Genomic DNA, 25328 nt, shown 5'->3' on the forward strand with positions numbered 1-25328 from the left:
TTTTTGTAATTTTTTTTTCAAAAGTCCAAATTGTGCAACAATGACAATTTAACAATTTCCAACAGCAAACCTTTAAAGAGTCATTTTTTCCCCCTTTTTTTTGTGTGTAATTAAGGCGACCAAAGAAATTCTAATCTAAAGACAACAGACTTTGTGTTGCAGTTCTACATCAGCCTGCATGAATGTTCAAAGTGGATTGCTGTTGATTGGACTTGTCTCAAAAAAGGCAAATTACAGTTTTGTGCATTTCTGTATGCTTAACAATGCTTGATATGCAAAATCTAGATTATACATCTGCTTATTCAAATTGGATGCAAAGAGAGCCTGACTCTCTATAAAGGACAACCCACAAACAAGAACATCAAGGGTTTAGATTCTAAATGGCATTTTTTAGAATGAGGTGAAAGTGATTTTAGATACATTTTAAGACACCTTAAAGGGTTAGTTTTCAAAAAAGGAAATAAAAATGAAGTTATCAGACACTGTTCACCCTCTTGCAAAAAATACAATAAAAATAGGGGCCATCAGAGCACACAGTTTAGAAGGTGCAGGCAAGTATAGAAAGACATGCATACATCTCTACGCATTTGAGTTCAGTGTATTGTTTCACTCATGACAGACCACACATGACATACAAGCAGACTTTCTCCAAATCTGCTTAATAGTACACAAAGCTTTATCGCTGTGAAAATATATCAGCCCCCTTTACATATATACCACAAGGGAAGATGACTATGCATTAACACTTCCCATTACATGGCAGTTTCTATTTTTCGTCTATTTTCTCCGAAGAGTTCATACCAAAAATGTATTATATTAACATTGCCACTAATGAAATGTTCCTTCTGCAGGATGTACATTCTATATTCTTTTTTTATATAGCTTTATATCTCTGTAATATTTCTCCCCTGCTCATTCCCTTCTTAACACAGACCAAGTTCTGCTCTTGGGAGCCAGTTGGATGGATAACAATATCTCCAGCTCAGTGCTATATTGGAGGCAAAACAGCTCAGCCGACAATATTTGGAAGGTTTTAATAGTCTTAAAAATAAAGAGGATGAAACAAAATAACACCTCCTTTCGTGGCTCTACCTTATCACTTTTGCAGGTCAACGCTTTGAACAGGTGAAGACACCATTCCTTATAAACTACACCCCTCCTTTCTTTACAATTGCATTACATGAACCAGCAGCTTATTCAATGAAAAGGGCTAGTCCTTACACATGTTATTCTCTCCATTTTTGTTTCTTTCCCCAAATGATGCTTCAGGTGGCTGTCTCAACCTTTCTCTTTCAAAAAGCAGCCGCATAATCCTCAGCCTGATTTTTAACAAACAATATATATATACTATTTTATATTAGTTTTTGCTCATTTTGAAACTTTAAAAACACCTCCGTACAGCAGGAACAGACACGATGGATCCATGAAATACAACAATTTAGCCAGCAGCTGCTTCAGCCTCAGAATGCATGCAGGGTTTTCGTGCATTTTTGGCTACTGCCGGCAGCAATATTTTTATTTTTTTGAATTTTTATGTACTTTTTATCTTTTTTAAAACTTCCGAACGAACGGGACAGTTGCCGTCGTTTGGGCGATCCACACTCGCTCGATAGAAAGAGGTTCTTCCACGGGAGAGGCTGTTTAAGGAAAAAAGAAAGAAACGTGGCTTTAAAATCAAGAGAAAAACAACAAAATAAGAGAATCAGGGGAACAATATACCAGAATGCACACCATAGCACTGGTTACTTCTAGTTTTTTATTTTATTACCGGAACATGACACATGGATACTTCAGCTACAATATTTTGTGATAGAATTTTGTGCTACAGTGTTAGAAGTTGTATCCTACTAAGTGGCTATGATTAAGGGTACTTTTAGCTGAACCGCATTAGCAGGACTGTTCTGTCTGGTTTTATGCCTTGAATTAATAAAAATTATTTAACTGGAACCAGAACCATGTGTAAATACTTTATTCTACAGTTTATGATGAAAGGCTGGTGAAGACTTGTTTGTGCACTGATGTCCTGTGAAATGGCATTGCAGGAAAGAGGTAGAGCGCTTTGTGTCCGTCTTGTGAGCTTATCTTTTGTTTTAACAGGCGGCATCTATAGGACTCGGCATGCTGAAACTTGTACTGGCCTCTCATATATAAATCAGTGAAGTTGCTAGTGTTATCAGTATTCTCAGTCATTAAAAAAAGTATTTAACAATTCATCTTTACATGCATGTCTAGGCAGCAGCATTATTTTGCTGTAAGCAAAGTCAATTTATACATGCAGAGGACAAAAAAAAAAGACAAAGATGAGTAGTCCAGCAGGTAGGTCTGACAATGCTGCATGGGATTTTAGTCCAACAGAAGCACTTTGTTGTAATCCCAAACAGGAAGTTAGACACTTACTGGTTTACAGGTCGACGGGTATTTTTCTGTACTTGCAACTTTTAAAACAGATAAAACATGAAAAAATTGTGCATGTATTGCAGAGGTGTACTGAATTTATATTTGTTACCCTGACATGTGCTTAAATCCAAAATGCAGTCAGCAATTTTGCACTCAGCTAAAAAGACATTTAGTGGGCTGTAGCAGGTGTGGTACTTAAAAAAAAAAAAGCAGAGTGTGAGGATGACTATAAATTGCCTGATCTCTTCTCGTCTACAGCCCAAGGAGAAGCACAGGTATTGTGCATTTAAGTGCATCCCTAGGTACCAACAACATGAAATTCTGCTCCTTATTGCTCACAGAGGGTTTGACTCCCCACCTATGATTGATCTTGACACACCCAATAAAAGGTACCAAAAGTTGCTGCTGTTGCAGTCAAATTATTAGTAACCTAAACTGAAGTCGGGATGTGTACTCAAAAAAAACCCTGTAGATTTTGAAAGACACGCATTCCTCCTCTAATTATGCTACATTTTCTTCTTGACAAACATAGCCCCCTAGCATTGATGTTCAGTGGTCACTTTTGTTTGTCTATGCTCCATGTCCCACACAGCTGCTCTACTGACCGGACGATACCACATTAGGAACCAAATAAGAACCATCAGGCAGGAGGTCACTTGGCCCAACAGTGTCGGCTAAGGTACACTACCAAGTCCTGCCATGTTCACCTGCTGCCACTTTGCATATAGGGGCACTGGCATGCCAAAAGAAGGCCTTATTTTTAAGGCCTTCTCATTACGGAGGCCGATAAAATGCAAGCAGTGGGCTGGCCTGATAGCCATAGTTTATGGACCGTTGGTCTACATATTTTTCTACATTCTGCTGTCTGATATCAGACTCCACTTCTATGTACCTGAACTGGTTCCTCACTGAAGGGGGGCAGCTGGGGCCCCAGAGCAGTGATAGTGGACATTCAACCACTTGCCATCTCTGCGATACCAGACCCTTGTCTCTTCTGACTGTGTAGTACGAGGTCGTCCCTGTGCATCAATGTATTGTGTAAGTCGGATATAAGCAATACAGGCTGCATCTTCCCCAATGACATGTACATGGGGATTCAGAATGGTAGTATGGATAGGCTTAGTATTCTTGGACAACACTGCAAAAAAAAAAAAAAAGTTATTTAATCATGAGAGAAAATCGCTTTTTAAAACAATTATAATTCAGTGCTGAGTGGGAGATAACTTTGTGGTTCATGCTTTAGGACAGTGCAACGTCGGCCACACGAGCACCACGGGAGGACAGGACGCCGGGACATGTAGGGCGCACTGGAATGTAGGCCGGCCGACTCCCTGCGTTCAGGTGCGGGAGGGGGTGTGGAGCTGTATTGAAGTCAATGGCATCGCCCACATTGCGATCGCCCGCACTCGGAACGCAGGCACATTAGTGCCTGCATTCCGGTCCAGTGCGATCTGCAAAAATAGTGCTCGCAGCATTTTTGCGGATCGCACTGGACTGGAACACAGGCACTAATGCAGGCAATCGCACTGTGGGCGAGGGGCCTGCCTGCGGAGCCTGGCTGCGGTGCCATTGACTTCAATGCACCGCCACGCCCCCTCCCGCCCCTGAATGAAGGTGTTTTTTCGTTGGTAGATCTCAATGAGCTCGTCATTTGAAAAGTAGATCTCCAGACGAAAAATAGTGGGTGCCCCTGCTTTAGGATCATCAACTGGTGAAGGTTCTCTGGCATTCTTGTCGTCAGCAGCCTATACTGTTCTCACATTCTGATAATACAGAATAGGACAGCCACAGCCCTGCTCCTTAATTTCTCCACTCCACTTTATTTAAAAAAAACAAAACAGTTGGCAGGGATACAACCGCCATGACAAAATGTGTACTACTGGCTGTAGGAGCCTGAGATGTAAACAATATAGTCTTTGGTATTACAAATTATATATCAAACAGTTAAGAGCTTTGCCTAACAGAGTTATATTAAAGCCGACTCCACATTCACTAATATATGTACAGTATAACTGTTAGACAAGCTATTTTGTAATGTTGTTATAGGCCGAGATTACTTTTTTGACTGTGATTCATGTTACACATGGTCACAATGTATAGAAAAGTATGCATTACACATGGTCACAATGTATAGAAAAGTATGCATTTTTTCTTTTGTTTTTCTATAAGGTGGACTCTGCCTTTAACATTAGATTGGAGTTCTACTTTAAACTACAGTTTTATCTTGTGAAAAAAGTGAATAGCAAAATTGCTTTAATTTCCCTTTATTGAGGTACCCAGGATTGTTTACCCCAATAAAGAAGGTTTCACACAATATTAAAAGTGTGTCCTAGAAAAAAAAAAAAGAACATTTCCTGTATTTTGGAATCGATTACACGGTCACATTCCAGGGGATATATGCTATCCTTAATATTCTTCATATAGTCAGGTTTTTGTGTCACAAAGAAAAAGGAAAAACGATGCCACTCACAATTGTCAAAATAAAATTTATGGAAGTCCATTCCTTCAACAAGGTTGCCAAGTGCTTCAGGTTCAAATGAAGTCAAGCCAGGGTCACAGATCTTCCTGTGTAATGCACAACAAATGGAAAGTGAAATCAGGTAGTAGCAAATTCATCATTACATTCAATTGTTGCTATGCTACAAGTATTTATAAATCCGTCATTATTTCCTTTGATTCTAGGCACGTCATTGGGGTAATTAATTAGCACAGTGGCTAAGTAAAAAGCTACTGGTTAACATCCATCATTATTGAGAGAATGAGGGCTTCTGCAGGTCCACAAGTTAGGCCCATGGCAGACTGACCATCGTGTTGCTGCCAACAACTCTCTACAAGACTGATAAAAAGTGCAGAATAAATACTCATCTGCTTTTGCAGTTTGGCTCACTTGCTGGCCATATAAACAAAGTGTTGCTCAGACACTGATGGAAACGCTGCAGAATGTAACTTTCCAGCCATGAAGCAATGCCTCTTTAATCCAGTCAACGAAGGAGACACAGCATGGAAGCAGATATTTCTCTGCCCTGTATAGTCATCCTGTCACTGGCGAGTTGTTACCTACATCAGTATCACAAATGTGACTTGGCTCTTACTGATATCCTAAAAGACCCCAACTCTCTGCTAGAACATCATTTCACATTTCATGTTTATTCCGTTCTGGAGGGTGGCTACTTTTGTTCCCCATGGTCCCTGTGTGTGTTGTAAAGTAGCCACCGCTCCAAGCTCGCTCTCATGATGGACTAAAATCTCACATTTAGTTTAATCATTTATACTGCGATCGTAGACTTTCACGGGAGCGAGCTTGGAGCGATGGCTACTTTACAACATACACAGGGACCACGGGGAACAATAGTAGCCCCCCTCCAGAAGGAAGGCCAGCAAGGCAGGCCATCTTAAAGCAGACCTTTACCCATATCTTTAAAATAACAAACACACACACCTTTAGAATTATTTAGTAATAACAATCTACAAACAGATACTTTTAGATAACTGCAGGATTTGTATTCTTTGCATCTTATTTCTCTGTTCCTCCCCAGGCTTCTGACAGTGGCCATGTTTACTAAGGGCAGATTACTAGATCTATTACTTCCTGGATTTCTGGGACATGTGACCATGCACATCTCAGGGGAGGAAAATGCCTTTCCCTGAGATCTCCTGAGATTGCAGATGAGATTTCCCAGCAATGCTCTGCTGATGACAAGGCAATCCCAGTGTGCATAGCTTTGGCAAACTGAAGTGATTTGCACTTTCAAAGCAGGAAGTGAATGCTCTGCAAGTGTAAGTATTTCAAAATCACAGCATTTTACGCCTGGTATGTCTATGTTATTATTAATCATCATACATAGAGGGATGCATTGGTAGAATTTGATTTGTGAGTGTAAAGATCCGCTTTGATGGTAGGCCAATAGAATTGTAGATGTTGAGTGGAAGCAGGCAAGTTCTGGAAGTGATCAGCACTTTGCCTGCTTAAATAAAAGCAAGTGTTCCGCGGTAAAGGGAGGTAAATAAAAGCAGCTCCAAGCATGTAATCTATATATCAAGAACTTCATAAATTTACCCAAAATAAAAAAAAAAGTTTGTGTTTTAGAGTTCTATTTGTCTGACTAGAAACAGCCCAACACCCATCCATGATGAGATAAGTGATTAAAAAAAAACCCCCACTCACGTGTAAGCATCAAAGTCTCCATTGTTAATAGCTTCAATCAATTGCTCCGTGATCTTTATAATCTCCTGTTTTCGCACTGCAGAAGAAGAGAAAGACTAAGTAACATTGAATATACAGCATGATTCACAGTTGTAACATTTTTAAAGACAGTTTGAGGTTAATAATACAAAGTATCTACTGGGTTCATTGGGTAAATCAAGTGGAAAGAAGACAAAAGGTAGAACATGAAGATGCCCAGCAGCAAACACCACTTCAATATCTAACCTCCTTGGGCTAAATCATGGTGAAAATACAATCCCTTTGAGTCCTCACACATGCTCAATATTAACAATAGGAAATCCTTTCAATCCAATCATTTTCTGGTGCGGGTCTCACTTGTAAGCAAGAGAAGTATTTTACGGGATTTAACAATACATTATCATATACAATTTAACAAATAGCACTGCATATTAAAGCCTAAGGAACTATGGTTGCATCTTATAAATGTTGCTGCTGTAGACTTTAGCAGCAACAAAGAAAATATGAAAGAGATATCGGGGAAATCACAAGAAAAAAAAAGAGGGAGAAGGCCATATGAAATTTCATGTTTCTTAGTTTGCAAGGTGTAGCATTCCTGAATCTACACTAATAATATTTTACTTTTTTTTTTTTTTTTAAAAATCAACAGGATGACAGTGCATGTCAATATGTGCATATACTGAAAATTAATAGACCACAGACGCAAAACAATGCCTTTCACACTAACCACATTTTGTGAAATGTTCTACAGCACTTAAGTACCAGATTTTTTAAATATTGCATTATCTGCCAACATGAGGGGATGTACTTGTACTTGGGCCTGAAAAAGTGGCATCGGGACATCCCTAATCTGCCGGTAATGCACACACAATATGATATGTATGTATTGACACTGTCTGCTTAGATATTGTCAAATGACAGTAATACTCTGGATGTCAGGTTACCTATATGAAGAAATTGTAATACACTTATGTTCTACCCCATCTTTATTTCACTTATAACATTATTATATATATTGTCTGGGTCTGGAGAATTGATTGATGATTATTAAAAAATATAGGTGCTAATCGGCATGAAATGGAAATGTTCTCCCTCTTCATATCCTACCATAAGTCAACAACAAAGGTTAAAAAAAGACTGGAGAAATTGACCCCAATACGTTGTTTGTCTTTGTAGACTAATTGTAGGCTTAATGGCCCCAAAAAAGCAAAGAAAGACAACATTTCACACCAAAAGTAGACGTGTGTATTTGTATTAAGAACAAGCTCTTTACCACCAAAGAGGAAGAAAAGGGTACCAGTTATGAATGACATACAGCCATGTGATAAAGGAAATAACACAAGAAGACCATATTGACCTTTACTCAGTTCAGCAAACATAGACACTACCTACATTTAGATACAATAGGTCTGTAGTTAACAGGCGAGGGCTGGCACAGGGTAAAGTCTACACAAAAGATTTTAGATCTGTGAGGGCTCTTTACCATGTTGTCAAAACATGTGAACACATGGCTTTGGGAGAGGTTCTGCCCTGCCAGGATCATATGCAGAAGGTAGCAAGTTCAAATAATGTCTAAATTCGTAAAATTAAATTTTACAATCAAAACCAGTTAAAAAAAAGCGGAGTGGCTTTTACGATTTTATAGCTTGTGACCCCACCATTTCCCACAGGCTGATGGTTGCCAGCCCTCCTCTGATAGGTAGGGACTATAAAGAACCGCTACAGGAACAAGTAGGTAGGTGTAGAAATAATAGTGATGATTAACATATATTGGTAACTAGGGTGGGTCAGTACCAAAAGACGCTCTACGGGGCTGCCTTCTAACAGCTAACTTACACAGCGAATTGCTAAGTGAAAATGGTACAACTGGAGTGAGCATAGGCTCAGCCTGGGCATGCTCTATCTCCAGAGTCTGACCTGGGCTTTCCCAGGCTAGAACTTTCTCCTCGCAAGACTGGGTAGCTGTAAAGAAACATACACGTTAGCAAAATAATGACAACTAAAACAATAAAAACATCTACCACAAATCAAAACAAAATAAAAACAATTGCCGTGTTCTTTTTTTTTTTTGCCATTTTGGTAACGTCTTGCTACCACACAAAATACCTGTCTGTAGTCTACCCTAATGCATTTTTTTTTAACTTGGTTATATCTATTATTTCCTTGCTTTTTATTGGGAATAAAGAGTAACATTTAAAAAAAATGCATTTTCATGTAATTGTTCCCCAATGCAATGATAATGCATTTATGCACCCACTTAAATTTCCTGCAACATATAATCCTCAAAGTCTGCCGATTAAAATGGTACCACATTATTGCAACCTTTTTGTAACGTAGAATGATAAAAGGTGACATATGCATATTACTTTAAAAGAGCTTTATTTCCCTTTAAAAGTTACAGTGCAACACACGTAGGGGAAAACACTGTTTGCTAAATCTACTGCTGCAGTGAGAGGCTGGACAGAGCTACAAATGTTAAAGCATTGCGTTTACATTTTCTTCTACAGTACGCTCCTATTGAGCGATTTGTAGAAGGATCAGAAGCCCAGGAAGTGATTGTTTGAGTTCTGGGGCCTTGCGCTAGATAGAGGCTGTCACTAACAGCCAACGGTTCCAGTGCTAGAAGCTACTGGGACCCGCTGAGTCCAGGTGCTGTTTTAAAATGGTGCTAGAACAAACAGCCACTGTCCCTGTGTTGTTTTAAAATGGCACCTGGGACGTAAGTGGTTAAGGTATTAATAAGCATCCTATCAATACACACATATGCCTTGGTAGTGAAGCAGAATAACCAAAATGTGTCAATGTTGTGTTGGCACACAGGGTTATTTAAACAACTACTCCTATTCTGGGTGGGCACAAGTGGTTTGAATCCTCCAACAGTTTCTCATGTCTATATTATATTCTAGTGGTAAGATTTTTCTCCATCCTATAAGGCTATAGAACAAAGGTGCCCCTTTTGTGAACTGGAACCCTAATTTGCTTACGTGTATGTAAACCCCAACGATGAACTTTTCTTTCTTGCTCCATCTGGGTCTGTTCATAATGGCATTTCATTTTTTTGTTATATATGTTCAATAAGTGCAAAAAATGTGTTTTTGACAGGAATAGTGTAAGCTGATTTTGCTGTCTGCTTGTGCACATGGTGGGGTAATGGAGATTGGGAGTGTCTGTGTTCTTTGTAATGTTGGCCATACAAGAGAAAACTACTCGATTCCCCCATCCACACTAAGCAGCGAGGATGACGGAAACTTCCCTGCCAGCTATTATATTTCGATTGCCGATGCTCGCATCTTTCAGAATACCTGAACAACCAACAATACTCCGCCTGGCTCCTTTAATAATTCAATATTTGTCGAGCTGGGTGGGGCTTACAGGACCATCCTCGGTTCGAACTTCTGCAAGTTCAGTGTATGGCAAGCTTAATGCATGAACACTGAAGTAGGCAGGGCTGACAACAAGAGCTTTGGAATTCACTAGTCCACAGAGCACAGTGTATTTTTGGCATATCAACAGTTATTTTTCTGCACTTGCCAGCTTAGAGAAATTAATATGGGGTAATGTGCATGTACAGCAGAGATGCATGACATATATATAGATTTATTTTTTTCCACTAAGAAAGGAGAGTACGGATTCTGGTGGAGATAGCTCACCAAGTAACAAGCCAAAATCAGATTCAACCACGATAACACTGAAGTATAGGTTTTGGATGAAGTTGACCTTTAAGATAAATAGGGTGCAGTAACCTGGGGCATAGAAATGTGCTAACAGCAAACTATAGGTAAGCTTATGAAACTTAAAATAGGTTTAACTGTTGTTAGTTGCTGCACATTATTGCTTTGTTCCCTATGTTATTAAGTTGAAGGCCCCTGTGCTATGAGTCTTCTCAAACTGATCTGCAAAGCACTAAATACTACATCATGCATTGATTAGAACATGCATGCTGAAGAGAAATGAGCAGAGCATGGGGCAAAGGACTGGTTTCTCACAAGGGTCCATCTTATCAATAGGTCTCTACGGACAATGCACAACAGTAAAGGAAGAAATGTGAGGGAAAGAAAACAGCACTGCACTCAGAACTTACTGGCAGCAGCGCACAGACCAAACTGTGACTGCAAGGACTGAGTCTGTATTTTGCTTTCACTTTGGCTCCATCCTTGGAGAAGCAAAGGGCCATCCCCAGGACAGAGAAACGATGCTGATCCACATGCAACAGCAAGTTAAATGCACAGGAGACAGGAACGCAGTTATTATTCTCACAAAAAAAATAAGAGTAGGTTCCATTGTTGATCAGAAATACAATGCATGACACATAATTTAATGTTACAACATAATTTTTCTTCCTTTAAAAAATCCTTAAGTATATGTAAGGCTGATATAACAGTTTATATATATATATATATTTATGTGGGTTATTATCCTAGTCCCATTTAGAGATATACAATTACCTTTATTCGGGTCCTACCTACCAGTACAGCGACATGAACTATGCAGAGGGGAGGTGACCGTGTTCTTAGTACTCATTATGTTGTGCTTTCAGTGGTTCCAGTTAAACCAGAACAACAGAACTAATCTAATTCAATGTATTAAACAGCAGGGTTGTATTATTATGGCATGTTAAAGCTTTAAAGTTTATTTACACCTTCACATTAAACTTTCAGAAACTACCACTGTCTGTTATGTGTATATATCCTAACTTTCTGTCTGTTTCTTTGGAGATGGATATACATAGGATACTTCAAGAAAGCTTCAATTGCCTTGAATAAATGGCAATGTGCAGATAAGGGACAAACAGGGACAGCGTTTAAAAAAAATTAAAAATGCATTACCATACAATGCAGAATCCAACCTTTGAGATCTTTAACCCTTTGTTAGGACCGACAGTGTTCAAATATAGTTTAAAACTGATAAATATGCCAGTACAGTATATAAGGGTTAATATGCTCATATAGCTCACCTGTCACCTCCTGAACATAGAAGGCAAGAGCTAACTAAACTAGGGTATACACTGGTAGATTTTCAAATGAATGATCGCATAAAAACCTCAAGCACTTGACGAATGGCATTCAAAATTTGTTTTAACCTTCGATATTTGAATGAATGGAGTCTCCCAAACGAAAACCACATTCAGTGTTAGAATTTCATTCAATCAAGAAAACGTTTCCAAAATGCTTCTTCAACTTTTTTTTTTGTCACTGCGTCAAAATTGATCATGGATTTAACCCCATCAACTAATAAAGTCAAATTGAAAGTTCCAAAATCCATTTCATTTTATGAAAATCTAACTGTGTATACCTTACTTAACTTTTTGTTTTTTAGCAAGATAAAGCAAAAACAGTAAGCAGCTGTTATTTGAAAGCAGCTATATTTAATATACAGTATATATACACACACACACACATATATATATATATACACACACACACAAATATATTTTAAAATAAAAATTTTTATCAGTTATGCTGAATGCGAAAATGGAGCAAATATAAGGTGTTGTCCCAATGTGGCTGAAAAAGTAGAAATACACTTTAAAGTAAACCTGTTCTATGGAAATTCATGCCAATGCAAAAAGTTTACTTAAACGAAAACCTAACTTTTGGTTAAGTTCTCTGGATCAAATAATGCTCCTACCAACTCAGGTATGTATTTATATTATAGAAATTGAACCTGCCTATGTACAAGTCATTTTCAACATGATTACAATACAATGATTTTAAAGCCGTTCGGCTCTGCAAGGAACACTGTCAGAGTAAATTGAAGCCTTAAGACATGGAGATGCTTCTATGTGGACTGTTTGGATATCTTCCTACTCCTGTATATTTCAAAAGAAATGTGTTTAAATTGAGCCATTCTTTCCTCCGATTACTATATTTACATCTGTAGGAATACAATTTAGCCATTTGTCTCTGATCACTATAAATCTGACTATTACAACTAAGAACTTAAAAATTATGTCTATTTAAGTCAAGCCATGCGAGGCTCCCACCATGAAAATAGACAGCTTTGTATTTGAGGTGCTGCTTTTTGCTTAGTAAGCTTTCCACACAGCATGTGATGCTGTCTCAAGGTTCATCTTTCTAAACTACAATGCATTTTTCCCAATCAGTGGAAATGAATAATGCGAAACTGCTGGTGTAACCTGATTGTTTTCCCACAAGCTCACATGACAGCAAACAGAATGTAAGCTGGCAGCCACCAGAGGGCAGAGCCTTGCATGGACAATATTAACAAAACACAACTGCTAAAAATACAGACTGGTAATATTTAACAGTGCATTTTGGATATTTGTAAGAATACAGTATGCGTATTAAGAGGCTTTATAATGTATTATGTTTAATTAAGGTTATCTATCAAGATCAAATTTCCCGACCCCACACTGGGGTTGTTGTTTTAACCTAAAAGCTATAGAATTGCTGTTATAAATTGAGGGCTTGCTCATTTTAATATGTAGGCATATACTACCATTTGTAAGATGTAACATGTTAACAGACGCTAACTGTTCTACAAACGCGACAAGACAAAATCAATGAGTGATACTTAACGTGCTAATTCATGGCCTTTCTGAAGATGGCACTTTGCGGCTGTCCAATGTTATTTTCCCTTTTAGTATCATAAATAAATAAGCACCATCTTGTAGTTTAAAATATTGATGTCTATTCTCCCTATACTCTGCTCGATCTTGGTAAAGTACATGTTGTCTCAGCATTTCATTGCATCATTTATGAGATGCAACACATCCAGTTACTATGATCTGGTGCACAGCCTCCCAGACAGAGTTCTAAATACCATTTACCATACAGATCATTCTTCTTTGTCACTTTTACACTGTTTGGTGGAGGCAAATGAGCACAGTTAGGGAAAAGGATGTCCAAAATTCTTGGATTAGCTGTTATTTTTAGGCTAACTGGAAGGTAGGCGCAACTACTTGCAATAAAGAAATGAACAACTACATGATTTCATTTTGCTTGAGATAAGTAAATGTGGTTCACTTTAGGGCAGTGACATTACTCGGATCTCTAGCTTTGATTCTGGTCATACACGGCACATGGTCTAAGATTTGCCTGTTCTAATAGCTGTGTTTTACATACGCATCTTAATGGATCAGTGTGTAACATTACCGGAAAGAAAGTCTACTTTTAGACTACTGTCCTATCCACCTTCAAATATAAAGTGTAGTAACGGAATAGTTAACCTACTACGTTATGGCTTTGGAGTCTCATTTGAATTCCTCTTTTAAAGGCAATTCATTTTATTATCGGTGTGCACCTTTTCTGTATTGTTTACTGTATTGTTCCCTCACAATCCCCAGCAGCATATACTAACAGTACATTTGCTTTTCTCCCCCACTGCTCTGTTAAGTGCTGGGAGCCAAAGGAAATACCCAGGTCTTTAGGTATGGAGGAATATGTGACTCCCTCCATAGGACAACGCTGTCACACAGGGAGTCCATTGACCTGTGTAACCAGTAATCTCCAGTGACATGCAGCTTACATGTCTTGTCGTCACTCCCAGCGTCTGAACAGGGTAGCAGAGAAGCAAAAGGGAAGCGAGTATGTGCTGCTGGGGAGGACTAAAGGTGCCCATACACTGCACGATTATCGTACGATAATCGTATGCGATCGGGTTTTCGTACGATAATCGAGCAGTGTGAACGGAGACGTGCGACCGTTTCTACTGTACGGTCGCACGTCTTCTGTCGAACCAGCATGTTCGAAAACCAGCCGGGAATCGTACAATTCTCTGCTGATTAGAACGGTGCTCGGAAGATAAATGCTGAACGGGCCGGTGTGCGCACGCGCACACTGCCCGTTCAGCATTGCGGTCATCGGAAGCCCGCCCCTCAGGAGGGTGGGCTTGCGATGATCGAGAGTGCGATCTGCCTGTCCAAGATAGGCAGATCGTACGTTTTTTTAATCCCTTTACAACCATCGCAAGACTAAAGTCTTGCGATGGTTGTAGAGTGTATGGCCACCTTAAATTAAAGTGAGCTTGTTTGCGCTGCATGGGCAAAGTTAAGGTTCACTATAAAGCATTTTTTTCAAGTGACATTTACAAGTTTACATGTGCATGCTATATTGTCATTGTTTCAAATATAGCGATTTGTTTCATTTATCTACTAAAGAAAGCTCTCAGTGTATCCAATATCTCTCTACTTAACAACTACTGAGATGAGTATCAGCTACACAGGGAGTACACACTTTTCAATGGGCTAGCCAATTCCCAGACTTGAACTGTGAGAAACAGCCATTAAGTAATATACGGTGCAGTCCTAAAGAACAAGAAGCAGAGCTTGCTTCTGCAATGATCAAATATGGCTGTCTTGTATAAATCTCTGTTTAAAAACAAAGAGGGGAATTTATCCAAACTGGAGCAGACAAAATTTGAAGCAGCTGTGCATGGCAACAAATCAGCTTCTCTTTCTTCATTTTCAAAGTTTAACTAAGCAAACTGAAGATAGAAGCTGATTGGTTATTATGGGCAACTACTCCAGTTTTGATACATTTCCCCCATAGTGTTTTACAAACAAATAGAAGTTTCCATACATTCCAACATGAGTATAAATATTCACAATTACAGGCTTTAACGGAACTCAAAAGTGACCTGGTTGCTTGACTCAAGCATTAAAGCAGAATTCCGGGTACATTTTTTTTCTTAACTCATGCAGTGGGGCTACCCTCACAATGTAAGGGTTAAGAAAAATATTGCAGAGTTTTGCTTTAAGTAAGGGAACCTCTAGCCAATTTAGCTTGACACAGATGTTGCCAAATTGTACAAAAGCTAGCCATTTTTATCAGCTGCAGACTAAGAAGCCCGAAGAACACATATGTAACAGATTATTATATTAGCAGCAGCTGTTGGTGTAGCCACACACATGCCATAGATAAACAGTTTTTAGTTTAACAAGCGACAGGGCATGTGTCAGAAATAGCTACCTTTCAAGTCTTCATCTTCAGTTGTGGTATTACAGCTCTCAGTTGATCCCTGAAAAAAAAAATAATAAAAACATTTGTGAGTACAAAATATTGTGCAGTAGACACCACAGTTCATTATGTAATAGAAATAATAATGGATATTAAATATCCTGTAAACATACACGCGATCTGCCGGCTCTAAAGCCGACGGATCGCTTGTATGGTATCAGGCATCGCTGTCTGTTTTTAAAAAAACGGCAATTTCCAGCTCGCGCGAGGGGGCGTGTCTGAGCGGACGTCTAGAGACGCCCGCTCAGATCTAGAGAGCTCCGGGCCGGCCGTTTTTCTACTACGGCCGGCCCGGAGGCAGTTAAAGTGTATCTAAACCCAAAAAACTAAAATGTTATGTATTGTAACTTACCAATCCTTATATGTGATGGTTACATTTGTTTTATTGTTAAGACTTTTTCCTTTTGTTCTCAGCTGGTGATCCAGTCAGTAACACAATTCCTGTCTGAGGGTATCTCCACTCTATGGAGTAGCAATGCAGCCACCCTTGGACAGGAGCATTGTCACCAAATGGGGAGGGTAAGTGTTAGATGACATGACTAGCAAATTAAAGTTGAACTCCAGGTAACAATTCTTAGTTACAGCAATAGGCTTTTTTTTTGTTCCTTTGGGTTTTTTTCATAAATGAATAAAATTTGACCATTTTAAGCACCCCTGCCAGTGTTAATTGAGTTGTATCAACCCTATTTGCCACTTTTGCTAGGCAGCTTGGTCTGTTAAAGGAAGTTGAACAATAATAGACATACTGACCGGATCACCAGGTGAAAATGAAAGAAGAAGCCTAAAAAATCATACAAACGCAGCCACCATGTTTAAGAATTTATGTTTGTGCAATTTCAAATCGTACACATCAGTGTTGGCCATGGCGCATTATCAGGATAATTCGACTCTTAAATATGTATATGAAAGCTTCCATATAACAAATTAAGTAAGTCTTGTATTTCCCTTGTGCCAAGATATCTAAGCGGAAACAGATTTAACTGACAATGATTGTTTAAAAGTTTGCCATCAGCCATCCAAGTCGCTAAAAAAGTCAGCACAATACATTTATTCTTCTATTTCGGACAGTATTAAGAACATCCATACACAAGTCTCTACTACGTAAACGCATTTGGTTTCATTGGCAATGTGTTATCAAATGAAAACTTGTTTACCGACACTGGTTCTAACATGTGGGTAAAGATTGAAAGTACAGAGGAACATGTATGCAGAGATGGTAATATAAATTGTGAGACTTACTTTTATTCCATCTGTAGCATTATGAACAACAGTTGTCTGAGGTTCCTAAAAAAAGTGGGGAGAAAAAAAAGTCAAACAAGATAAAATAAATGATTAGGTATCCCACTCATTACAAAAGAAATATTTATAACAAACAACGTAGAGTGTATACAACACATATCACAGACACCACAGAAGATCAGTTAACTTGTGGATGTTACAAAACAGTGCAAAGAGGGCTAGACTTTAGACTCAAAACTTTTATGCATGTAAACACCATTAGGTACAGTAAAAGCACCAACATTATATAAAACAGTAGCTTTGGAAAGTTTTCAAACATAGGAGAAAAAGAGCCATCACCTTAAACATTTCAAGAGTAATTTACAGATGGGAAAATGTATCCAAGCAATTAAAATTATGTCCCCAGCATCCACCCCCCACATTTGTATAACCATAACTTTAATAGTACATTCTATTTTTGTCCTGGTATGAAGAGGTAAGGTCAGGATTGGCAATCTGGCAACTTTGATGATACCAAAAAGTAGGTGTAGCTAAGAGTACCTATAAATCTATCAGTTGCTCAGCCTCAATCAGTCCCCAAAAATAGTGACACCTGACTGCATCCTACATAAATCTAATACACATTGAGTGGAAGTTATCAAAACTGGAGCAGACAGAATCTGGAGCAGTTGTCAATGGCAACCATCAGCTTCTCTTTCATTTTTTAAATCTGAACTGAAGAGAGCTGATTGGTTGCCATGCACAGCTGCTCCACATTTTGTCTGCTCCAGTTTTGATAGATTCTCCCCATTCTGCACTAAACCCACTGTATCCTAATAAGCAAATAGTGATGTCAGAAACTATTGAAGTGGCCTTAGCAAAATGTTGTAAAACATATAAAAGTGGGCTGGTATGTGTTGAAATCTGATGTGAAAAACCTAATCAAAATGTGTTCAAATATATATCATCATATATATCTCTGTTTAGTTTATAATACAATATGTAAATAGGATAGAAATAGGACAATAGGCCTAGATTTATGCATTTACATTTTCCCATTTTGCAAATGACCCAGAGTGTCTCCAGAAATCCACACAGTTGTGCATCAAGCTCTGTAATGTTGGCTTCCTGGTACTTTCTTTTTTAAAACACACTTATCAACCCAATCCTTCCCTAAGCCCTTGTGCAAGGATATGATAAGATGTGCCTTCAAACGTCTCCTGTGTAAATGTTACTTTTGTACAGGCAAGAAGGGATAAAGGCAGTGAAGTCCTAGGTAATCTATGCATAAGGGTTGAGGCCAACATTACTTAGCCTAGTGATTAAGTATTAACATAAAATATCCAGAAAAATCTAGGCAGGTCTATAAAAAGTCACTATACAACAAAAGCATGAACAAAAAAAAAATGAAGTGCACAAAAAAACACCCCCAAACTGTTAAGTGCCAAACAACCCCCCCAAAAAAAAAACAGCCACACAAGACGTGAGGAATTCAAACTTCAAACAAGAACTGGTACACACTGACACATTAAAAACCTGCAATAGAGCTGTGACTCAGTCGAGTAATGGTCCATGGTGGACTTTTGAAGAGAGAAAAGGGCCATAGTAGGTAAAATGGAAAACACCATTAAGTAATATCTTATGATTGTAAAATAGTTCTACTTTCTTTTGTATTCTTAGTATTTGTGTTACACATCTGAAAGCATTTTGTAGCCATTTATGTAGACTGCTGTTCACCAGATTACATGGCCAATTCCTCCCTTCTCAAGGGTTAATTTTCATTGAACTATGGGCAAGTGATGGGCCGAGACAAAAATCTTTCTATTTATACTAAAATATTTGCAGATATATTAGTAATAACATAAAAAATGTATTTTCTGGAAGGAATAAAATCACACTATTATTCTGACCATATTAGGCCTCACTGCAGCCCATCATTGCCCAAGTTATCTGAAATAAATTAACTTTCCACAAAACAAAAAAAGAAGAAGAAGAAGAAGTTAATACCAGTTTGAAACTTTACAGCAAAACAATATAAACAAACATTCAGGCTGTCAGTTGTATACCATATTCACAAAAAACGAATGATGACAATGACACACAGTGGAGAGTAATGACTGTTGTCAATGGTACTAGTCTGGTGACTGCATGCACATCTCAACAATAAAGCCATGAGTTCTACCACTTTTAGACTATGGGCAGATCTACTAACTACGCATTATAAAATCTGGAGGAGCCACAGGGCTTGGGGTACTGAAAAAAAAAAGGATAATTGATATTGTGTCTGTTGAAATATGTCATCTATGTAGGCTGAAGAATATTAGCTTTTCAGGTTAATTACAGAAAGGCCTTTTTGAGGGAATGCAGTACCAGCTTAGTAAACCATGACCATGTAGGAAATTCTATGTTAGTGCTGGCCTTACCACTCCCATATCTGAGGCAGCTGGCCACCTGGATTCTCTTCCCTCTTCACTACCAAATATATTAATTCATATTGTGTCACAATATTTTGACTTTAGGCAGTGATAGAGATTGCAAACTGGTTTTAATTTTGAATAAATTAACACCAGTCATATGGAAATTCCAGGAGGTCAAAGCCAATTCCGTTCCCAACATGTACAAGAAACTAACCATATACAACAAACAAAATAAACACGAACACAAGTGCAGCACTAAAATAAAATGCAAACATGAATTTTGATTAGCACAAGCAGCATTCCCACTGCTCACATCCCAGACACTGAAACCCCAGAAGAGTAGATGGGGAAGATACCATTGTTGCCTGCAATGGGGGGTTTTCTTTTGCTGGGGTTATTATGCTGTTTTTGTTGTTGGTCTGTGGCTGAGACAGAAAAACAGATGGTTTAGTCCTACTGATGGTGTGAACTGCTTTACAATGTCAAAGAAAAAAAAAAACCCGTTGTTTCCTCCTTCCCAAAACCCCATGAACTGGAGAAAACAGTGGTTTCCTCTGAAAGCAGAGATAACGAAGAAACCTCTAACAGTGCTGCCGAAGGAAATGAAGAGCAATGAGGAAAACAGACTGATAATGCTCTGAAGCCAAGGTGATAACTTAAATTTACTGGTAAACCATTTGCAGCATAATGCAATATAAAACAGAAGTAAAATAATGACTGGACATGGAAGATATGATACACAACAGAGATGGACATAATGTCTTGCCACACATTGTAAATGGTCAACAGCGCGAAATGATGAAGCCTAGGAACAGCTGTGATATGAAAGCCATACTGGGATAACAGCAGCTAGTGAATGGAAGGCTTAACATTAGGCCTGAATTTTTTTTTTACGTGTGTCGGTAATAAATGGAGCATTATGGGTAATGAAACTTTTTCACAGTTAACTCTCTCAATCCTAAGGATAGGTTGGTTATTTTAGTCCAGCAACATCACAAGGTGTGAATGGGGTGTAAAAACAGATAACACATGCCAATGTTACAGTACTTGTGCATGTCTTACTCTACCCAATAAACCAGAAGAAAGTCTATCACCACTTGTCCATGTGCCCCTAAACCTGGCTGATTTTCAGTAGGCAATTCAGATATTTATGGGTGTGACCTAATGGAAAATAAGTGAATTGGTGAGTAATGTTAAAATTCATGGAAATCCAGTTTATCAATTTGCTCAAAACTGGCATCCCAGGAATATGACGAGCCATACAGCCAGCAGACAGGCTGATAATCACTAATGTGGATCTTAGCAAAACAATTGATGTACCCTTTTTCGAAATCCAAAACCATATTCCTCGATATTATGTATCTACTATTAAAAGGCCCCATATTTTCCAGGAGTCTCTCTAATTGCAAAGGTCAAGCTGATAAAACTACTAGTACATATGAAAAGGATCAAGGCTTTAATATCCAGAGACATCATTTGTAAGGCTTAGGCAAATATGAAAATTACTCCTAGCTCTGAAAAAAAACCCATAACATTAAGGATACCCTTGCACTTCTTAAATGTCTTTTTTGCCATCAAATCATTTTGGCCAGTTCTCTACCATACGGTATATAAAGATTTTTACCAACTATGTCAAACTGAGACACAGGTACCGTACAAAAAGTACAAGCTTCCTCAGCTGAAATAGATGCTATGCACAAAGAAAGATTGGCCACCTGTACCCCAGATAGTGTAAATGCATAATGAAGGATAAGACCAAATACAAAAATAAATTTCTACTGTAAACATTAACATTTTAAAATCATAAGAAAAATCTGTGGTGCTGGTCAAAGAAGATGCTCTACTAAAGCTGCAAGACCTGAATAGGTGTTGTTTAAACTGACCATGCTTAAAAATGGCAGTACATGTCAGTCACTGTCTAAGCATGTACAGTATATAACAAAACTGGACTTGAACCAGGTTACACATCCATCCATATGGAAGAGGAACCATTTTAATCTGTATTCCATGTTCAGGTAAGCTCTCTGTTAGTTAAAAACTATACTGGTTTGCACATCGTACAGCATAAACTATACAATAGATTTTAAATCGCTCAGCAGCTTGAAATGAAACACCTGTTGCCAGTCAGTTAATTTGCAGCTCACTAATTCCAATGCCCTACAAAATTAGACAAAATTTGTCAACAAGGGGGTTTTCTCAAGGTACTAAAGCAATTAAACATTTCCTGCATAGTTTATGCCTCAATCAGTTTTTAGGATTAGATAAACTGTAAAATAAACCAAGGTATGGAATAATGAGAATAACACATTTTGTAAAGTACTGTGTGACAAATGCGGTTGCTACAAACAATAACACTTTCTACAAATGTCAGAATTATGCTACAGTATACTCGCAATATGTTAAAAACATTTTGACAACTTTTACAATTTTTGATTTCTGGGAAACTGTATTAGAATTATTAAGCCTCTAAGTGGCCTTGAAGCACTGGCTGTGTTATTCGACATCAGGAAAAGACAAGTAAAGTACAATAAGGAGCAAAATGGATATTCAACTACATTTGAATGTAGTATTCTGATTCATAGCAATTCATCAGCTTTATATTTGCTACAGACAGATATTTGGAAGATTTCTGTAAATTGGTTGCCATGATTGATTGTGGTGTATTCACTGCTATTTGCCCTATTGAACATATCTGTGCATACTGATGGAACAGAGTTTTTAAAACTATATGAAACATTTGTCCACAACACATCTCCCTAATATTTCTATACTGTAGGTCATTCTGACTCGTGTATTCAAATTGAAAGGAAGATTAAACAACCAACCTGCTACATTCTTTGAAGAAAATTAATCATCATCAACGACAGACAACAAAGACACTTTCCTTCCCTTTACCCCCTAAAGGTACAAACTGTGAAACTAACATAGTGATGACCACTCCAGTTAATGTGTATATATGATTATCCTTTAACAGTTCTTTGACACCTATGCTTCATTCCTTTATTAAAAGGGTTAACATAACATGTCCCAGCAATCTATTTTTAACTGAAACAGCAGCTCATCTAGATGTCCATGAAGTATGAGTCACCAGATATTACGTTTCCTATCACAGATCTACTAAAAGGTTCAGAATGTCAAAGCCAACAGAGATGATACTCCAAGTAATCGCTTACAAAGAAAAATCTCTGACATCCCCACTATGACTGCATTTTAACTGATGACCACTTTATTGACTGATAAGATGCAATGACATAATAAGGAATCCGAGCTGAGCATGAGCAAAGTTTAAATGCTTGGGACATCTACGATGTACTGAAGGTTTATAGAATGACTGAGGTAAACTAAAAGCTAACAGCAGAGATACATGTGTAGCATTTACATATGGTCCTTCTGACACTTTTCTGGATACCACTATTCACCCTAATGCCCCAGCAGGGTTATTTAACTGAATAAGGTGATATTATATACCAAATTCTAAAGTAAGTTTACCCACAGAAATATCAGAATGGGTTGAAGACCCAGGCTATTATAAGTTCAACAGTCAATAATTGAAGACAGACTATTCACATACAATATCTTACTTCAAGGGCGTTTTTCATTAATTTAGTTTGAATACAACCAGGTAGGTACTAGCACTATACACAGTATAGCGGTCAATAAAGCAAAAGGGACACGTACAATAAGAATGCACATTGCAGTGGTACATTCTAGCAGGATTTGAATTACTCTGCTTTTTCAAGAGGCAGAACTGAGGCAGTGACCTCACACCTACAGGATTTTATCTTAGCCGATAGTTTAGTTATCATTTTCATGCAGGGTCCATGTTAAAGTGACAACAAACTCAGGAGTTAAATCTTAAAAATGCATTCAATGTACCTAATTTGTGTATCACTCAGCTGTAGATCCTCAAATCATCTCTGAATTCCTGCCGATACTGCCCTTCCTTCTAGAGAGTGGCTATTTTGTTCCCCATGGTATTTGTGTGTATTGTAAAGAAGCCACTGCTCCAAGCTCACTCCTGTGATGGACTGTAATCTCATGTTTAGTTTACTAATTTGTATTGAGATTGTAGTCCATTACGGGAGTGAGCTTGGAGTGTTGGCTACTTTACAACACACACAGGGACCATGGGGAACAAAAGTAGTCACTTTCCAGAAGGAAGGACAGTGTTGGCATGAATTCAGATATGATTTGAGGATCTACAGCTGAGCGATGCACAACTAAGTTACATTTTTGTTAATAGTTAAGGTACATTTAAGATTTAACTCCGGAGTTTAGTGTCACCTTAAAGTATAGTCATGTGCAATATACAACTAAAGATTTCTAGAAATAGCCCACCACTTGCATAAAGATGCATCATGCGTTTAGAGTCTACAAATATGAGAAAGCTCATAGGAGGCGATAAATTGAACAGCAGCTACTGCATATTCTTAGCAATGATTATGGCTGAATAGTTGCACCTGTTTTATCTATAAGGTGCCCAGAAGTCACATGAGTAATATATGAACACGGGTGCCTACAGAAATGTTATATAATCTGTATGTAAAACTAAAATTTTAGTTGTCCACAACCAATCCGCAAGATGCACCCTGAAATTTGTATAACAGCAGTGATTATTTAGTGCTGCTCTGTAATTTGGCATTCATTTGGAGGAGGGTATCTGTTACATGATAAAACACACTAATTTTCATCTGTCATGGCAGTTATTAGTTACAGTTTCTTGCTAGTGGTGGCTAAGAGTCTGGCAAAAAAATAGAGTATTTTCTGCAGCAATGCACATTTGTTATTAAAAATAAATGGCCTCTAAATGGTTTGCAGCCAACCTGGCACTGAGGTCACTAATAGAGGCTTCTCTAATATTGATCAAATAGACCAGAGAAAATAGGGTTTTTTCCCCAGTAAAAACCTTTCCCTGGGGTTCGCTGAGGGAAAAATTAGGTCTTTAACGCTCAGGTTATACTGTCCTCTACAAGATTGGACAATGGCAAACAAAAAAAAATCATGTACCACATTAACTTAAACACGGAGAGTGGGACCTAGATCTCACAATGAATTTCAAGAAATAGTTTTAAGTTGATTAGAATCCTATTTTCTTTCTTGTCCACTGAGGGACACAAAAAGTACAATTTGAGTTGACCAAGTGCCAGAACCTGCAGGTGGACTCAGAGCAAAGCTTGGAGGGAAGGGTAGTCTTGACATGGAGGCCGCAGGAGTAAAGAAATGAAAAGGATGTTTCTTAACAGATACAGAGGGAGAAGACTACGGATCAAACTGCAAAGTTTTCTCTTACTGAGAAAGATGTATGCTCCAGCTCCTGTCTCTCAAAGGCCATGCAGATCAAAACACTTCTTACAGGGAGATACCTCAGCCCAGGATTTTAAACAAAGTGTCCACAGTAGGGACGGACCACTTTTGTACAAAATCATCCCCAAACACATACAAGGCAAATAAGCGTTTGAGGGAGCAAATAACTTGTGGTATTTCCAATCTTCATAGAGGAAGAGTTGGAAAAATGGGTGTAATTGCAGAGCCTTTGCAAGCCTTAGTAGTTTTAAAGGACGCAAGACTGAAAACAGCACTAGTAGAAGCAACAGGCTGATCCTCTACTTTCACAGTGGTTTCCACTGCATCAATAAGAACCTATACATTTTTTTTAAACTCGGGAGTAATAGCAATGGACTGTGACTCATCAGGTGCAAGTTTATCAGTAAAATATTGGAACGGCTCAGTCTCAGGGGCTGATGGCTCAGAAGCCTCAAGTCAATAAGATATCTGCAGAATATGGAGGAGAAAGTGCTGGAGCACAGTTGTGGCCTCTGCGATCAGAGTAAAGTCATCCATAAAAGTAGTAAAAACCTCAGCCGAGAGGGCAGAGACTCAGATGACAGAACAAACTCTAAGAGTAGTGGGGTGAAGGTGATTTACTCCAAAAGCCAGGCAGCCGGTGGCCGAACCACATGGCTGCAATTGAAGAGATAATATCTAGCAGCAATGTAGAGAAGAATCTTGATTGAAGAAAAAATTCATTAGGCTTTCCATACAACAGAGCTGAAGAAAATATGTCCATCCTCCTTAGAAACTAGCAATAAACTGATGCATGCTGGTAGTGGGAGGGGTTATCCCAGGCTGCATGGA

The 25328-nt window shown here is 38.4% G+C and overlaps 1 protein-coding gene across 20 annotated transcripts in view; it reads right to left on the reverse strand.

Annotated features, from left to right (window-relative positions):
* Positions 1-876: 876 nt before the first annotated feature.
* The window catches only part of CAMK2G (calcium/calmodulin dependent protein kinase II gamma), a 237379-nt gene continuing 212927 nt past the window's right edge, over positions 877-25328 (reverse strand). For 6 of the 20 annotated variants that reach the window (XM_018576256.1, XM_018576255.1, XM_018576254.1 and 3 more), the window contains 6 exons: positions 16798-16842; positions 15511-15559; positions 6563-6638; positions 4868-4962; positions 3290-3535; positions 877-1637 (listed from right to left, as the gene is read on the reverse strand). In XM_018576256.1, coding sequence (XP_018431758.1) covers positions 3303-3535; positions 4868-4962; positions 6563-6638; positions 15511-15559; positions 16798-16842 — 498 coding nt within the window. In that variant the 3' untranslated portion in view covers positions 877-1637; positions 3290-3302. Of the gene's footprint in view, positions 1638-3289; positions 3536-4867; positions 4963-6562; positions 6639-8416; positions 8543-15510; positions 15560-16797; positions 16843-19549; positions 19619-25328 lie in introns of all 20 variants that reach the window. The other 14 variants (XM_018576249.1, XM_018576244.1, XM_018576241.1 and 11 more) reach the window with 3 other exon arrangements.

Source organism: Nanorana parkeri, unplaced genomic scaffold, assembly GCF_000935625.1.
Source record: "Nanorana parkeri isolate BGI_ZX_2015 unplaced genomic scaffold, ASM93562v1 scaffold61, whole genome shotgun sequence".
Lineage (NCBI taxonomy): Eukaryota > Metazoa > Chordata > Amphibia > Anura > Dicroglossidae > Nanorana > Nanorana parkeri.